A 15074-nucleotide genomic window follows, 5' to 3' on the forward strand; every position below is an offset into this window, starting at 1 on the left:
GGGGGGGGAAGGGAATGAATCTGGAATTGAAAGTTTTAAAATAAAATATTCAAATATATATATATATATATGTGTGTGTGTGTATACTATTATTAATACCATCTTACAGGTAATTAAGTAATAAGATATACAGGCACTGAGGCATAGAGATCCACTGGAAAAGTTGAAACGGGTATGGGAGAAAATATGGGAGAGAGCAGATTGGAGGTGGGGATATCCTGTGGGACTGCTGTTTTGGGGGGATGGGTGGGGGAAAAACGGGGAGAAAATTTGTCACTCAAAATCTGGCAGAAATGAATGATGTAAATCAGAAGTTAATAAAGCATTTAAAAAAAAAGAGTGGAAGACTTTGAGTGTGTACTTTGATACTACTGATAAGTGACTGATTGAGTTAACTTAAGAGTGACTATTTTACTTTGAGACTATGTTGTGAATATTATATTGTGATTTTCTGTGATAAGTTATAATATGGTGAATGCTGTATTTTGAATTATGCTGTCCCTGATTTTCCGTTGGATGTTTTGCTTTTGTAGAGTGATCACTATACTGAGTAATCAGAACCTTAAAAAGGCTGTTCACAGTAGCAATTCTTCTGGAAAGCAGTGCATGGCATTACATCATCTTCAATAGAAGTTCACTTGTTCTCAGAGGCAAGGAAGAGGTCCTGGGTTTTGTACATTTTTTTGGTATCCAACACTTTAGTAGCAGAGATAATAGCAAAAATTTGAGGCATAAGGAGCTATTTTTCTAACAAAAACAGGATCTGGGGGTTGTTTGTTACTACTGCTATTTCCAGCCTTTTCTCTGAGGTACATCATGACCCCAGAGACTGAAGTGAACCCTGCCAATTCCAGAAAGACCCAGAAGGCTACATTCTTCCTCAGAAGGAAAGGGGGGGGGAAGCTTCAAAGGCCAGCTCACTCTGGAAAACAAAAGCATAAGTTGTAGATCCATGGAGAGGTGACAAGAGCAAATTAGAATCATGGAATTGCCCTAGCCACCACCACCCTCCTGCCCCCAGCAAATTAGCAGTGTTGAGAGCTGTGTGCTCTCTACTCATTCAATGACATTTTCCAAGACAACAGTACCTTCACCTAGGAAACACAACAGGACATATTCCAGAGGCTGTCTCCAAACACCATGGTGACATTCCACAAGGAGAGCATACTGGGAAATGGGAACTATGATGTGAATGTCATCATGGCAGCCCTTCAGGTCAAAGGCTATGAAGCACTTTTTTGGGACAAGTGAAGGTGTCATTGCCCTTTCAACATGCCTTTTCATCATGAATCTCCCCTCTAGCCTCTGCTGGGGTCCATTAAAGCTTCTGCTCAAAAAGGCAGCATTGGATCTGTGTCTGAGAGGTAAGAGGCTCCTACTACAATCTTGACTCCAAGCTCAAGGTGCCTGAGTGAATTGGAAGTGAGAATGAGCTCATACATCTTTGAAACATCAGCTCTAAGGAAAGAACTGTGAAAGAAACTGCTGTCCTCCCACAAGAGTTGAAAGGCAGATATGTAATTCAGCTCTGGCTCTCTTTCTTTTCTTTTTTGTTAGGTTTTTAGGCTTTGATTTTGTTTGTTTGCAGAATACAGGCCAACTCCAAACAGGACAAAGTCTCAAGTGAAAAAGCCATTAGAAAGAAGAAAAAGAAGAAGCCTGCTAACTAAAACTTCCAAAAATACACCATTGGAAAGAAAGTACATTTAGGACTGTGGCATATTTTTACATGTATTTTTTCTTGATTTAAAATAAAGTATCTAGAAAACATCTCATGTCATTGGATTAATTTGAGAGGTTGAACCTGTTTGTGATTGCAGACAGTTGAAGGGAAGGCCCAGAGAGGCAGGCAGCATGGTCTGAGGACAGAGCTGTGGCCCCTAGAGGCCTCACTGGAGCAGGGCCGCTGAGTCCTTACTTAATCACTTAGAGTATTTCTTTTACCTGAAAATGGGGCCTGCAGGGGCGGCCGGGTAGCACAGAGAGTAAGAGTACCGGCTCCAGTGTCAGGATGACCTGGAGATCGAATTCCGGGCTCCAACACTTAGCACCCACCCAGAAACACCTGGCCATGTAAAATTGAGCAAGTTACTTAACCCCAATTGTTTAGGGGCAGCCAGGTGGCTCAGTGAGTAAGAGCACCGGCTCCAGTGTCAGGATGACCTGCATCAAATTTGGGCTTAGATACTCAGCACTACACCCAGAAATAACTGGCCATGTAACCTTGAGCGAGTTACTTAACCCCGATTGCTTAAAAAAAAAAAAAGAAAGAAAATGGGGCCTGTTTCTATGGCAGCCCTTCAGATCAAAGGCTATGAAGCACTTTTGTGGGACAAGTGAAGGTGTCATTGCCATTTCAAACATCATGGGCTTCATCATGAATCTCCCCTCTAGCATCTGCTGGGGTCCATTGAAGCTTCTGCTCAAAAAGGCAGCATTGGATCTGTGTCTGGGAGGTAGGAGGCACCTACTACAACCTTGACTCCAAGCTCAAGGTGCCTGAGTGATTTTGTTGCTGTTGCTTGCACATCAGATCCTAAATTGTAGTCAGGCCCGGTGTCCTACTAGTTGCTAGCTGTACAGTCCATTAGTAATAGAAAGGATGAGTTCCCTCCCTTCTGTTTGGTTTTGTCAAAGTCACCAAGCTTGAAAAGAAGGCCTCCTGCCGGGCCGCGCACACGCGTAAGACGCGGAATGGACCAGCGCAGTAGCCGCCGCCACCACTCCCGCCACTGCCTAGGCCCTAGCTCTGGCTTTCTTTCCCTCTCTTCCTACAGAAGCTCCCTGACCCCCATAAACGTCATTGCGTTGTGGCCTGTGTCACCAGAGATCTCTCTGCTGCTCCCTCTTCTTGTTGGGTTCATTCTTTCCAGACTTGATGGTGCAATAGGTCAGGTAGGGGGACAGCCTCTTGTTCCTGAAGAAAGAAGGAAGTGAGAATGTGGTCCAAGTTCTCCTGGGCTTGCTTTCAGAGCAGAAAGGGTGGTCTTAACAATGCTTTTCTCCTTCCTTGTAGAGTTCACACTAGGGACTTGACAAAACCTTTGCTGAAGTTAACCCTTTGTTGCCCCGGATTTGAAGACGCTGTCTCCACTTTCCCTTTCTTTTCAAACTAAAGGATTTAAGATACTCATAAAAGCCAGGTGACTGGTTTGGAGGGCCAAAAGCATAGGGGCCTCTCAAGAAATCATCTCCATAAGACTACTTAGCAATGGTAAACATGCTGAATGACTCTAATCCTCAGCCCCACCTTAACTGAGAGTATATTTCTAAAGGAAAGACGATTAGGGGAAAAGGAAAAGAACTTATATGTTCTAAAATGTTTAAAGCAGCTCTCTTTGTGGTGGCAAAGATCTGGAAATTGCAGTGATGCCCATCATTTGGGGAATGAACAAGTTATAGTATGTGATCATGATAGAATACTACTGTGCTATAAGAAATGATGAAATCAATGATTTTAGAAAAACATGGGAAGACTTACACAAAACAATGAAGAGTAAAATGAGCAGAACCAAGAAAACATCATATACAGTAACAGCAATATAGTTTTAAGAATGACTTCAAACAAACAAGTCATTTTGACTATTATAAATACCCCAATTAACACTAAAGGACATATGAAAAAGATACTATGTACATTCAGAGAAAGAACTGATAAATAGAAGTATATATAAAATACTTTACATATATATGCCTATTTGTGTCTAATGGTAGGCATCTTGGAGGGAGAGAGAAAAAAAGGTGGAAAAGACATTTATATGATAACTTTATTATATATTTAAAAGGAAAAATAAAGTATGAATGTAGAAAATACAATATATGAGAGGGTACAAAAGCAACAACAGTCAATTCATTCTACAGTCATACTTTCAGATTCAAGTAGAAAAAGGTGACTGAAGTTGTAACTTCCTGACTCAGCGAAGAGTTAGAAAAACAAAACAAAAGGAAAGGTAATTGTTGGTTTCAGGTAACTATAACAATCAATTGATTTGATTTTTTTAACTTTTCATATTTAGAAATAGACATGAAGTAAATGAATGAATGAATAAAGGAAAGGGGCCATCCTGAGTGTTTTTCAAAATTAAAATTTATTTAAATTGGATATTGGTAGAATTCTACCATGTTCCTGGGGGACAAAGGCAGAAAAACTAAACATACACTGAGTGAAGGTATGTCCTGGTCTTGGGTGGCTTGTTTGATGAAGTCCATACCATTTCACTAAATTGTGTGGAAGTTTCAGGGGGAGGAGGTTGTAATAGGAAGGGAAGGGGACTCCAACTTTACTGCCAAGTGTCTCAAGACAATGAGTTGAAAACATTCTTTTACTGAGGAACTCTAGTAGTTGAGGATGGGAAACTGTTGGGAACCAGCAGAAGGATTGGGAATGAAGGCAACTCCACGGGCCAGTGTCCTCAAATAGGGAAGCATGAGCTTTGTGGGACATGAGTTTTGATCAATTCAGGAATGACCTTTATCTATCAACAGACAATGTTTTTCAGGTGGTCATGTTTTTTTTTTCATAATTCTGGAAATGAATGAGCAGAAGGCATATAAAGATAATTTGGCCCCCTCAACCCTGGTCATCTGAGCACAATTTTTGCTAGCTATCTTAGAAATGAAGGCATAGGAACGACCTGTTTGGTTCTTACTGACGTTGATGCTGACAGACAAGACTGCCACACTGGGCAGATTACTCTCCAGTAACATAACTAAGACATGAGCAGGACAATAATCCCAACAAGATAACTTTTTTAGGCTAAGTAATGGTGTCCAGAAAGTAGTTGGGCCATCATGCCATCCCAAAACCTGGCCACAATGTCTCCCATGACAGTTTTCACAATAGATCTGCTGCTTGGACCCTGGGGGAGTTGTTTAACCCTGAAGGATAACTTTCCCATCACCACCAACTACCAGAAGATCTTGCCAACTTTGGTGGGCCTATAGGAGGTCTATCCATGACAGCAAGACATTTCATGGGAAGAAACCTGTTTAGATCCATGCAAATGGTACAGGAGGCCTCATGCACTTTGGAATCAACCAGCCAGTGGAATATGCAAAGACGTTTTACAAACATTTCAGGGCTTGTCAAATCCAACTCTGGTGCTCAGGAACCATGCTGATACCAAAGGGCATAGAGACCCCTGTCCTGAAAGGCAACCCTATTGCCCATCAGTGGGCAACTCTAGGAGATTTACTTTTCTTGTTTCCCTTCCTCCTTTTTGTTGTTGGGTTTGTTTACAGAAGATGTATTTTGTTTAACCAAATATTTCTAGAATGGAAAATTCTCCCTGTGTAAACCCTATTACTCATCTCTCTGCCTGAGTTTCGTAATTAAGTATGTAAAAGGGGGAAAAAAAAACCTTTTCTTTACAAAAAAAATTACCACTGACCCACCTACACACAAACACCACTGACCCTGCTTACAGTAAGTATCAAAGGGAACAATTCTTACTGAGAAAGGCCTGCTCTAGCTTCACTAATACCAAACCATCAATCAACTGCCACCTGCAGTTAAACCCAACAGCCTCAGGAACAAGACTTTGCCCTCCCCCGCTCCCCATCACCAGTCTTGCTTCCGGACTGCCAAATTGTTCAGCATCACAAATCGGCCTGGTTTCATTAGTGGAAAAACAACAAAGAAGATACATTCCCATCTGTTTGGCTGCAGTTACTAAAGATTCCCAAGACTTTACATCTGACTTGCAGCTGAAACCTCCTATATGTGTCCTCTCACTCTATTAAAATTGTGAACTGTTTGAAAGCAGGGACTGCTTTACTTTTCCATTTATATCCCTAGAGTTTAGCACATTGGTTGCCTTTTGGTGAGTACTCAAATGCTTTGATATTTATTCCTAAATCACAGCAGAGAAGGACAAAGTAGTCTCATTAAGTCAAACTTTAGTTTATTCAAGAACTGCCATCAGAAGAATTGCACATAATTACGTTTCAGCCTTGTAGCAGCGCCCTGTGGCAGGAAAAAAAAAAAAAACTTGAATGAATGAGTAGACATATAACTGAATGAAAGAAAAAGTATTTATTAAGTGCATACTGAATGCTAGGGACTATGCTAAATTTTGAAGATAAAAATACCAAAAGCAAAACAGTTTATGATCTCAATAAGTTTCCTTTCTAAAAGGAGAAAGAAACATTTATAGGGGTGTGGTAGGCAAAGGGAGATGTTTTGGTCTGGGCTGTCACAGGGATGGTAACTAAATTCATTGAGGAATTGATTTAAATATTCTTTCCAAGAATGATAATATTGATGTGAGTATCGTTCCCACAACTACAGATGGTGGAAATTGAGAGGAGCGGGAGAAGGGATACACTGTGATGATGACTGTGGCATGAAAGTGAGCAGCGCAGGGGGTCTAGGTCAAGCAAACTCACAAATCAGGTACACAAGGCCCCAGGAAAGAAGACCAAGGAAAGAACAATAGACTGGCACAAAGGTTTCTGGAGAGAAGTGTAGTGGGTCAGGATTGAGTTCGATATGATGAACTCTCACCAAACAGGTAGAAGGTAGGGATTGAAGCAAGGTAGCATGACGTGAAGATTGTCGTGGGGCAATGGCTCACATATGGAAAATTAAACAATGTATTCAATGACCTCAAACTTCTCCCTAAAACAAAGTCCATGGTTTTAACTCCATTATTCTTTTAGTCATGCTCTGTGGCTATGAAGGCAATAGAAGGGTGAAGAATTAGAACTTCAGGTCAAATAGAAGGGCACATGCTGTGTATAAGACACAATATAAAAAAAAACACTGGATGTAAAAAAAAGTGGCATCAAAATATTATGCAAGATATGTATGATGAGAATAGGAGGTAGGCTGGTAATGTACAAAGAGTGAAAAATAACAAATAAATTACCCACGTGTTCCAGTGGTACCTTCATCATTTCATATAATCCAGAAGAAAGCCAATGGCACATTGGATGTATACCAATTGGTAAAGGATTTATCAGAGGACAAAGACATAAAGCCTTTTTAGCATGTTAGATTCTTCCAGAGCTTATGGTCTCTTGGCAAAGACTTCAAGATCCCAGGGATCCATGGAGATCACAATGAAGCCCAAGAGCATGATTTCCTGGTAAGTTCTGGCGAATAGGAGTATGGGGGGACTGGGTTCTTCTCTTTATCACTCACTTTTCTTGGAGAAGAGCAAAATGGAGTCTAGTAACTGCCTAGAATGGTGGTGGAGGACAGGGATGACCACAGGGGCTGTGAGAGGGGAGAAGGCTGTGATCACAACAGGCCATCCCAAGTTTTTTCACTCTCTAAGAAAATAAACTTTCCCACAACTCAAATTCTCAATGGGATCAAGATTTAATTTCCCATTGCAAACAGAATAAATGAAAACACAGAAAGGAATCTCATTATGTCACATTGCAGCTACATAAAAACTGACCATGTGGTCTCAGATACTATTTGCATTACTCTCAATTCCTCAAGAAACCACATGTTATAACTTTGCATACTCAAAATCCAAATCAGACTAATTCAGGTGCATCTGGCTTCTCTAGCACCACTCTAAGAGTAAGATCCTTAGTCTATTGAACTCAGAAAATTCCCAGGGGTATTCAAAATTCATTACTGATTATGCAGGTGTATAATGCCCTCATTTCCATGGCAACGCAGGGTTTTTCAACATACTATATTCTGTTTCGCCAAAAGAGCCCTCTGGAATAAACTATTTTTTAAAGCAACATCCTATAATAAAATACATCATCACATTTCTGTGTTTGGATACTGTTTATGCATCCAGCTTTTAAAAGCAGAATGCAACTCTATGTATGTCATGTGGGAGTGTTCCCACAATATTGTTCCCAAGTACCACAGAGACTAAACAAATAATGAGCAATTCTCCCTCCCCCCAAAAAAGGGGGGGGAGATAACTCACTGTCACATAAACTAATGGTGAACAAATCCTCCTTCTATATCCCCTCCCAAAGGCTTCCTGGAAAGTAGCCTTATTATTATAAATTCTCACATCATTTTAGTGCTATAGGTATATGTTAAATATCTCCTACATACTGATTATATTAACTATGGAAAATGAATTTGTCAGACATTTCTTTGAATGAGAATTACAATATTGGATTATAAAACTGTCCCCTCAAGGGAGGCCAAATTAGCACTCGGGCTACTTAAGTGGGTTATTTAAGCATACTCATACTGTTTTATCATCCTGCCCTCCTCACAGGCTTAAGCACAATTAAGTCACATCAGTACTGTATACTTTTCATTCTTCTGTACTCAATAATTATTTGAAATTAATATTAATTTCTATAATTGAAAATAAAATATGATAAATGCATATGAACAAAACCTAGGTAGTTCCACATGAAAACATATCCAAGAAGAGATGATACACTGATCCATCCCTCCACACAAAGGCTGTGAGGCCGTGAGGACAAAGTCAAGTAATGACAGGCAGCAGAAATGATAGGACAAATGCTCTCTTAACTTATTCCACCTCTCCTAGAAGCTGTTTCACCAAGATAGCACTGTGAAATATTCAAAGAGGTACAACTGAAAAAAAAGTAAAAGGAAAAAATAGCTTCCTAAGAGAAAAAACAAGAAAAAAACATTTAAATTCTGATAAATTTCATTAGTACCTGGTCACAGATTCATTTCATTAGCTACAACATAAAAATAATAATAAAAGAAGATGAAGAGAGAAGGAAGCAGAGGAAGAGGCAGAGGAGGAGTAAAAATAACAATAAGTATATAGTACTTTAAGGTTTGCAAAGACTTTTAAAATATTATCATGTTTGACTCTCACAGCAACCCTGGAAGTTTTTGTTATTCAGTCATTCAGCCATGTTCTATTCTTTGAGACCCAGTGGACCATACTGTCCATGGGATTTTCTTGGCAAAAATATTAGCACGGTTTGCTATTTCCTCCTTCAGTAAATTAAGGCAAGGAGAGGTTAAATGACTTGCCCAGGATCACAAAGTTAGGAAGTACCTGAGGAGGGATTTGAACTCAGGTCTTCCTCACTCCAGGCCCAGCACGCTATCCACTGCTCCACCTAGTAACTAGGATCCATCCTCTAAATGACTCTAGCTCTAACAATATAGCATTCACTTAAAAGTTACTAGAAAACACACATTATTCAAATATAGTATGATTTAGCTTATTTTTTGTTGTTACTAACAATAATTTTTAGTATCCTAATAAGGAAAAATCAGCAACCTCTCAGTAATTAAAAAAATTTAAACCAGTTTAGTTGAGAAAGAGAAGAAAAATGTGCTATTTTATAGCTTATAATGGTTAACCTATTTCTCTACCTTTTCAGTCAACAGTTAGTTTGCTATAGAAAGTAGACTGAGAAAATCTCTCTTCTCTTCTCATTATTTTATTGAGGAGAGTATCTATGTATGCACAGAGCATATTCATAAAGATGAGGAAGGAAGTACTTGGGCTAGTACATCTTCTCAGTCTCCTCTTTTTAGTAAAAGCACTTCCCATTATGTTTTCCACTCTTTTGTAGTTTTCCTCAATTTGAGATAACTTGAGAATTGATCTTTGAGTTTCTTTAAAATTTTATATAGTCACATAGGTTCCTTCTATATACTTATTCATATATTTGGATCATGTGGTTGGTCAAATCAAATCACTCTTCTGAATTATATCTCGTGAGGTAAATATTCAAGTTCTAGGGAAATGGCAGATTTAGAGTTCCCAAGGGAGCCCAATTCTTCAATTTCACCTTTTCAAACAGGAAGAGAAAATGCTAAAAAAAAAATTTAAAAAGGAGTAAAAACCACTAGAAATCTCCAAAAGAAAACGGGGAAAACGTCATCCAAGTAAAGGAGTTAAACAATAAAGAAGTCTGACACACTGAAATAATATTTTGTTTTAAAAGAAGTTAAAATAAAAATGATGAAAAATGGATTGAAATAATACCATCACATGAGAAATAAAGCTAGAATGTTTCCCAAACTCAACAAAATATGTAATAAACTTTCTGAAAGAAGAGAAAGAAGAAATAAAATTAGCAAAAATACACTGAGATGAAATAAAGAAGGAACTAAGAATAAGTGTATTGGAGTTCAAGTCCATCTTCCCTTTGATGAAGATTGAGTGTGTAATGCTGCACAGCTGTGTGAGGAGTGGAGTGAGCAAGAGCTTGTGGAAGGAGGGATCTGGGTTCTTCTAGCTTCAAGAATTGTACAGAATTCCAGGTTTCCTTAAGAAAAAGATGTTGGTAAGAAGTTAACATGTAAAAGAGAACCTGAGGCTTAATCATTCCCTAAGCACACATTACCACACTCTCCCTGACTCTATCTTTGTGTCCTGTGTTGTCTTTTCTCTGTCTTTATCTGACTCTGTCTCTATCTCTCTCCTCCTCCTCCTCTTCCTCCTCCCAAATTCTTTGGCTATTTTTCCACAACTCCCTCAGCACCTCCTCCCCTCCCCTGCCCCTCTCCCTCCTCCTCTTACTCCTCCTCCTCCTTTTTCTTCTTCTTCTTCTTCTTCTTCTTCTTCTTCTTCTTCTTCTTCTTCTTCTTCTTCTTCTTCTTCTTCTTCTTCCATATATATATAACAAGTAGCTAAAAAATATGTGCAAGTTGAATTTTTTTAGATGACACTAACATAACACCAAAAAAGGCCACATATACAGACAGAACTTATTCCAAATGTGGAGTATGAAGAGTCAAATATAAAACTGACATCATGAACCTCAGTGACTGGAAAGATAACAGTATTCTCAAAAGAAAAGTGAAATATGAAAGAAGAGAGGGTTTGGGGGGTAAAGAGAATTGATTCTACTTTGAACACATTGAGTTTTAGATATCTAGTTCTATCTAGGACATTTAGTTCTATATCTCTGAAGTAAATATACCTTTGTAAAGGCCACCCAGCATTGTGATTAAATGGAATTGGGGTGCTAATCACTAACTCCTAACAAACTGGAATAACAGTCAGTGGAAACTCAAGCTAATGGTAGAGAAAAGTTATATTCCTGCCCCTTAGATACAGCCTGACTGGACCTGAAAGCATACATATGAACACAAAAATAAAGGAACTCATTAAGATTTGGAGAGATATTAATTGTTCATGGTTGGGCTTTGCTAATATAATAACAATGATGATACTACCTAAATATATTTATGGATTAATGTCAATGCTATTTGTTTATGCCAATCAAACAAAGGTTTTTTTCCCTAAATAACTAGAAGAAAATAATAACAAAGTTATCAAAAGAGCAAAAGGCCAAGGTTCTGAAGAAAAATAATGAGGGGAAAAAAAGAATAGGAATGAAGGGGAACTAGCAATACTTGATATCATATTGTAATAGAAAACAGCAATCACCAAAACTATCTGGTACTAGTTTAAAAATACAAAAGGTGATGAATGGAACAGATTGGGTAAACAAAACCCAGGTACAATCAAACATGTTAGCATAAACCCAAGAACACCAGCTTCTGGAACAAAGACTTAATATTTGACAAAGAGTACTCAGAAAACCAGAAATCAGTCTGACAGAAATGTGGTTTAGACAAATATCTTATACAATACAGCCCAATAAACTCCATACATAGATAGCCAAAGTATAAAAGACAAATAGAAACAAGGAAATATAATTTTTTAATGAGAAGAAAAAGAAAATGAGAAATATTTTACAATCATACATATGGGGAGAATTCTTGATCAAACTAGATAGATCACAGTCCTGGTCTGGGACCTCTGTACATGCCCTTACTACCAAACTCTGTAAACTGCCACAATCTATAGCCATCTCCTGGAGTGGTCCCAACCCATGGTCACCCACCATCTTCATAAGTTTCTTTATTCAAGCAACTACCAAAAATAGAAGTCCACAAGCCCTTGGTCTTTGCTTCAAGTTCCACCTCCTTGTGCTATCATTTACGCAGTAAAGGAGTGCGGTCATTTTTTCTTTGGTTCTGTTGTTTCATATAATAGTCTTCCTTATTGTTGATAGATGTTCTACAGGTAAGCTGAGTTTTTCTAGAACCTTTAATGCCACTATCTAAAATGAAAATTTTTTGGTTATTTTTCTACAACTCTCTCAGCACCACTATGGAAACAGGAGGGGACCACACAGAACAGGAAGAGGGGAAGGAAAGGGAATAAGCATTTATGTAGTGCCAACTATGTACTAAGCACATAAAGGCAGCTAGATGGCTCAGCATGTAGAGCACTGGGCCTGAAGTTCGGAAGACCTGACTTCAAATCCAGCATCAGATACTTACTAACTGTGTGACCCTGGGCAAGTCATTTAACCTCTGTTTGCCTTAATCTACTAGAGAAGAAAATGGCAAACTACTCTAGTATCTTTGACAAGAAAACTCTCATGGATACTGGAATGCTATGATCCATGGAATCACAAAGAGTCGGACATGACTGAACAACAAAAAATGTGCCAAACACACTGTGCTAAAAGCTTTTTAATTTTTTTTCTTTGATCCTCACAACAACCTTTGGAGGTAGGACATGACTGAAGGTTACTTTAAATTTTTGTTTAATGAGTTGCCATTGCCAAAGAATTCATCACCTTTGTTACCAACCTACTGGTAATGAGCCTATCCATTCATATCTAGGGTGTTTCTTGGATATCAGACTCTGTTGAACAGTACTCAAAGGCTTTCCAGCATGGTAGAACTTGCCCAAGTTTATATTCTAATGTCATAGTCTCTGTAAATCCAAGGTTATCTCCATATCATGACAAAGCATCTGAATGAAAATCTATGGATAATCAAGAAAAATAAAATAATTATACTATAATATAATTATTGATGTGGTAAAAAGTCTTTGATAAAATACAAAATGATTTTAAGTTTTAAAAGATTACTGAGAAGTATAGGAATGAAAGGATTTATTTGAAACTAGGAGGGGACACTTGCACTACAATATTCAAATTCTGTGGTTAGTTCTTTGTTTCAGTGAGGACCAATGACATAATGGGATGATGTATTGACTCACTCCTGAATTGTATTTAAGTGAGGCAGAGTTGCACAAAGTCAGCCTCACTCCCTCTTTTACAGACATCCAAGTCTAGTGGCAAGACAAAAGTCAGGACGATGGGCAATGGCCCAGGATGTAGTAGATGACTTTAGCATCTTCAATACCTGACCAAGCTCTAAGCTCTCCACAGCACCTGCTTTCAAACACCTTAATGAGGACTGAAGCAAATTGTTCTCATCCTCCCATTTCACTGAGGGAAGTCTTCACATACTTGGGATAGATATTCCCCTAACTCACTGATGGGCTCAAGGCCTGTCAGTTAGTCTCAACCTTGTTTAGCCCATCTACCAAGACACTTTCACCAAGCTGTGGCCACTGCACATGCTACAGCTTCAAATTGTTATTATTCAACCAGGTAGCACAGCGAGGAAGATCACTGGCTCCAGTGTCAGGATGACCTGGGGATCAAATCCGGGCTCCAACACTTAGCACCCACCCAGAAACACCTGGCCATGTAACCTTGAGAAAGTTACTTAACCCCAATTGCTTAGGGGCGGCCAGGTGGCTCAGCAAGTAAAGAGCACCGGCTCCAGTGTCGGGATGACCTGAATCAAATCCAGGCTCAGATACTTAGCATCACACCCAGAAATAACTGGCCACGTAACTTTGAGCAAGTTACTTAACCCCGATAGCAAAAAAAAAAAAATTGTTATTATTCAAATTATACCATAAAGCAAAAACTATAAGGAAAATATGCTAAGAAATATATAAACATAAGAAATATAAAAGACAAACAGTGTAACAATATTAATGTTACAGAATTAGAATCCAAAACTAGTGTTTGACAAATTTAAGATGGTGAAACACTGGGTAAAGGAATTTTTATTCAATAAAATTTGAGAGGGAAACTCCCAGGATCACACAACTAGTAGGTATCTGAGGCCAGATTTGAACTAATGTCTTCTTGATTACAAGTTCATCCCTCTTACCCACTGTGGCACTTTTCTCTAGTAGAGACTTCAGAATTCATCTTGTCTAGCTCACTTATTTTGCAAATAAGGAAACTGAGGTCTAATCCAGAGAGGTTAAGAAACTTTTGCCCAAAGACATATAGGTAAGTAAGCAGCATAATTGCAATTATAACCTATATTCTCTAACTCCAAATCCAGCCCTTTTCTTATTGTACGAAGAAGCTTTGTTGTGGCTAAGGGTTTGATGCACCTAGTCCAACATTAGTGAGTGATGTGATGAGAGCAATGTTTTAAGAAGATTAATCTTATAGCTATGCACAGATAGATTAGAAAGAAGAAAACTGAAAGGGGGCCAGTTTAGGAGACTATTATAATAGCCCAGGTTAATGAAAGATTGAACAAAAAGGTTCAAAGGAAACCTGAGAATGCAGTGGGAACAAAAAGAAAGAGTTCATGTGTTCTTACTTAGTTTTAGAAAAATCATAATCGTTAAATGGCATCTAGTTATCTATTATTTGAAATGAGAGTGAGGAGTGAAAATAGTAATATACCTCTCTCTTGCAAACTTAGCTCTTACCAGAAGAGGACAAAGAATCTCACATTTAGAAAGGACTCCGGAGGCCATCTCATCCAATCCATGCCTGAACAAGAATTCTTTCACTAATTAATTCACAAAAAATTAATTCATAAATTATAGCACTTAAAATTTTGCAAAGTATCATGCATGTTTGATCCTCACAGCAACCCTGTGAGGTGGGTGATATTATTATCTCATTCTACATATGCGGAAATTCAGGTTAAGGAAGGTTGTGTGACTTGCCCACAGTCACAGAGTTTTGTGGCTTTGAAAGGAGATCTATCTATCCTAATTCCCAGCTAGGAGTCTTACCCACTGTATCACTGAGTTGGCTATAGAATATGCCCAATGAGTAGTTAGACAGGCTTTACTTCAAGCACCACAGCAAGAGCTTCCCTTAAAGCAATCCATTTCCATTTGGGGCTAGTTGTAATTGCCGAAAGTGTTTTTCCTTATATCAAGGCCAAATTTGCCTCTTTACAAGTTTTGCTCTTTGTTCAATCAGGTCTAATCCTCATTCTCTCTCTCTCTCTCTCTCTGTCTCTCTCTCTCTCTCTGTCTCTCTCTCTCTCTCTGTCTCTCTCTCTCTCT

General features: G+C 38.7%; 1 protein-coding gene across 19 annotated transcripts in view; it reads right to left on the reverse strand.

Annotated features, from left to right (window-relative positions):
* Nucleotides 1-15074, reverse strand: part of LOC138145372 (protein FAM9A-like) — a 650020-nt gene that overhangs the window by 391050 nt on the left and 243896 nt on the right. For 7 of the 19 annotated variants that reach the window (XR_011164217.1, XM_069067019.1, XM_069067015.1 and 4 more), the window contains 2 exons: nucleotides 10449-10558; nucleotides 5882-10194 (listed from right to left, as the gene is read on the reverse strand). The exons of 11 other annotated variants lie outside the window; for them this stretch is intronic. Coding sequence is in view for 6 of the 8 variants with exons in the window: in XM_069067019.1 (XP_068923120.1) it covers nucleotides 10036-10194; nucleotides 10449-10558 (269 nt within the window). In the remaining 2 variants the exon portion in view is untranslated. Of the gene's footprint in view, nucleotides 1-5881; nucleotides 10195-10448; nucleotides 10559-15074 lie in introns of those variants that run through there. One more of the 19 variants, XR_011164206.1, reaches the window with a different exon arrangement.

This window comes from Petaurus breviceps, unplaced genomic scaffold (assembly GCF_028583685.1).
Source record: "Petaurus breviceps papuanus isolate PSGF00001 unplaced genomic scaffold, PetGlider_PUasm1.0 90734, whole genome shotgun sequence".
Taxonomy (NCBI): Eukaryota; Metazoa; Chordata; class Mammalia; order Diprotodontia; family Petauridae; genus Petaurus; species Petaurus breviceps.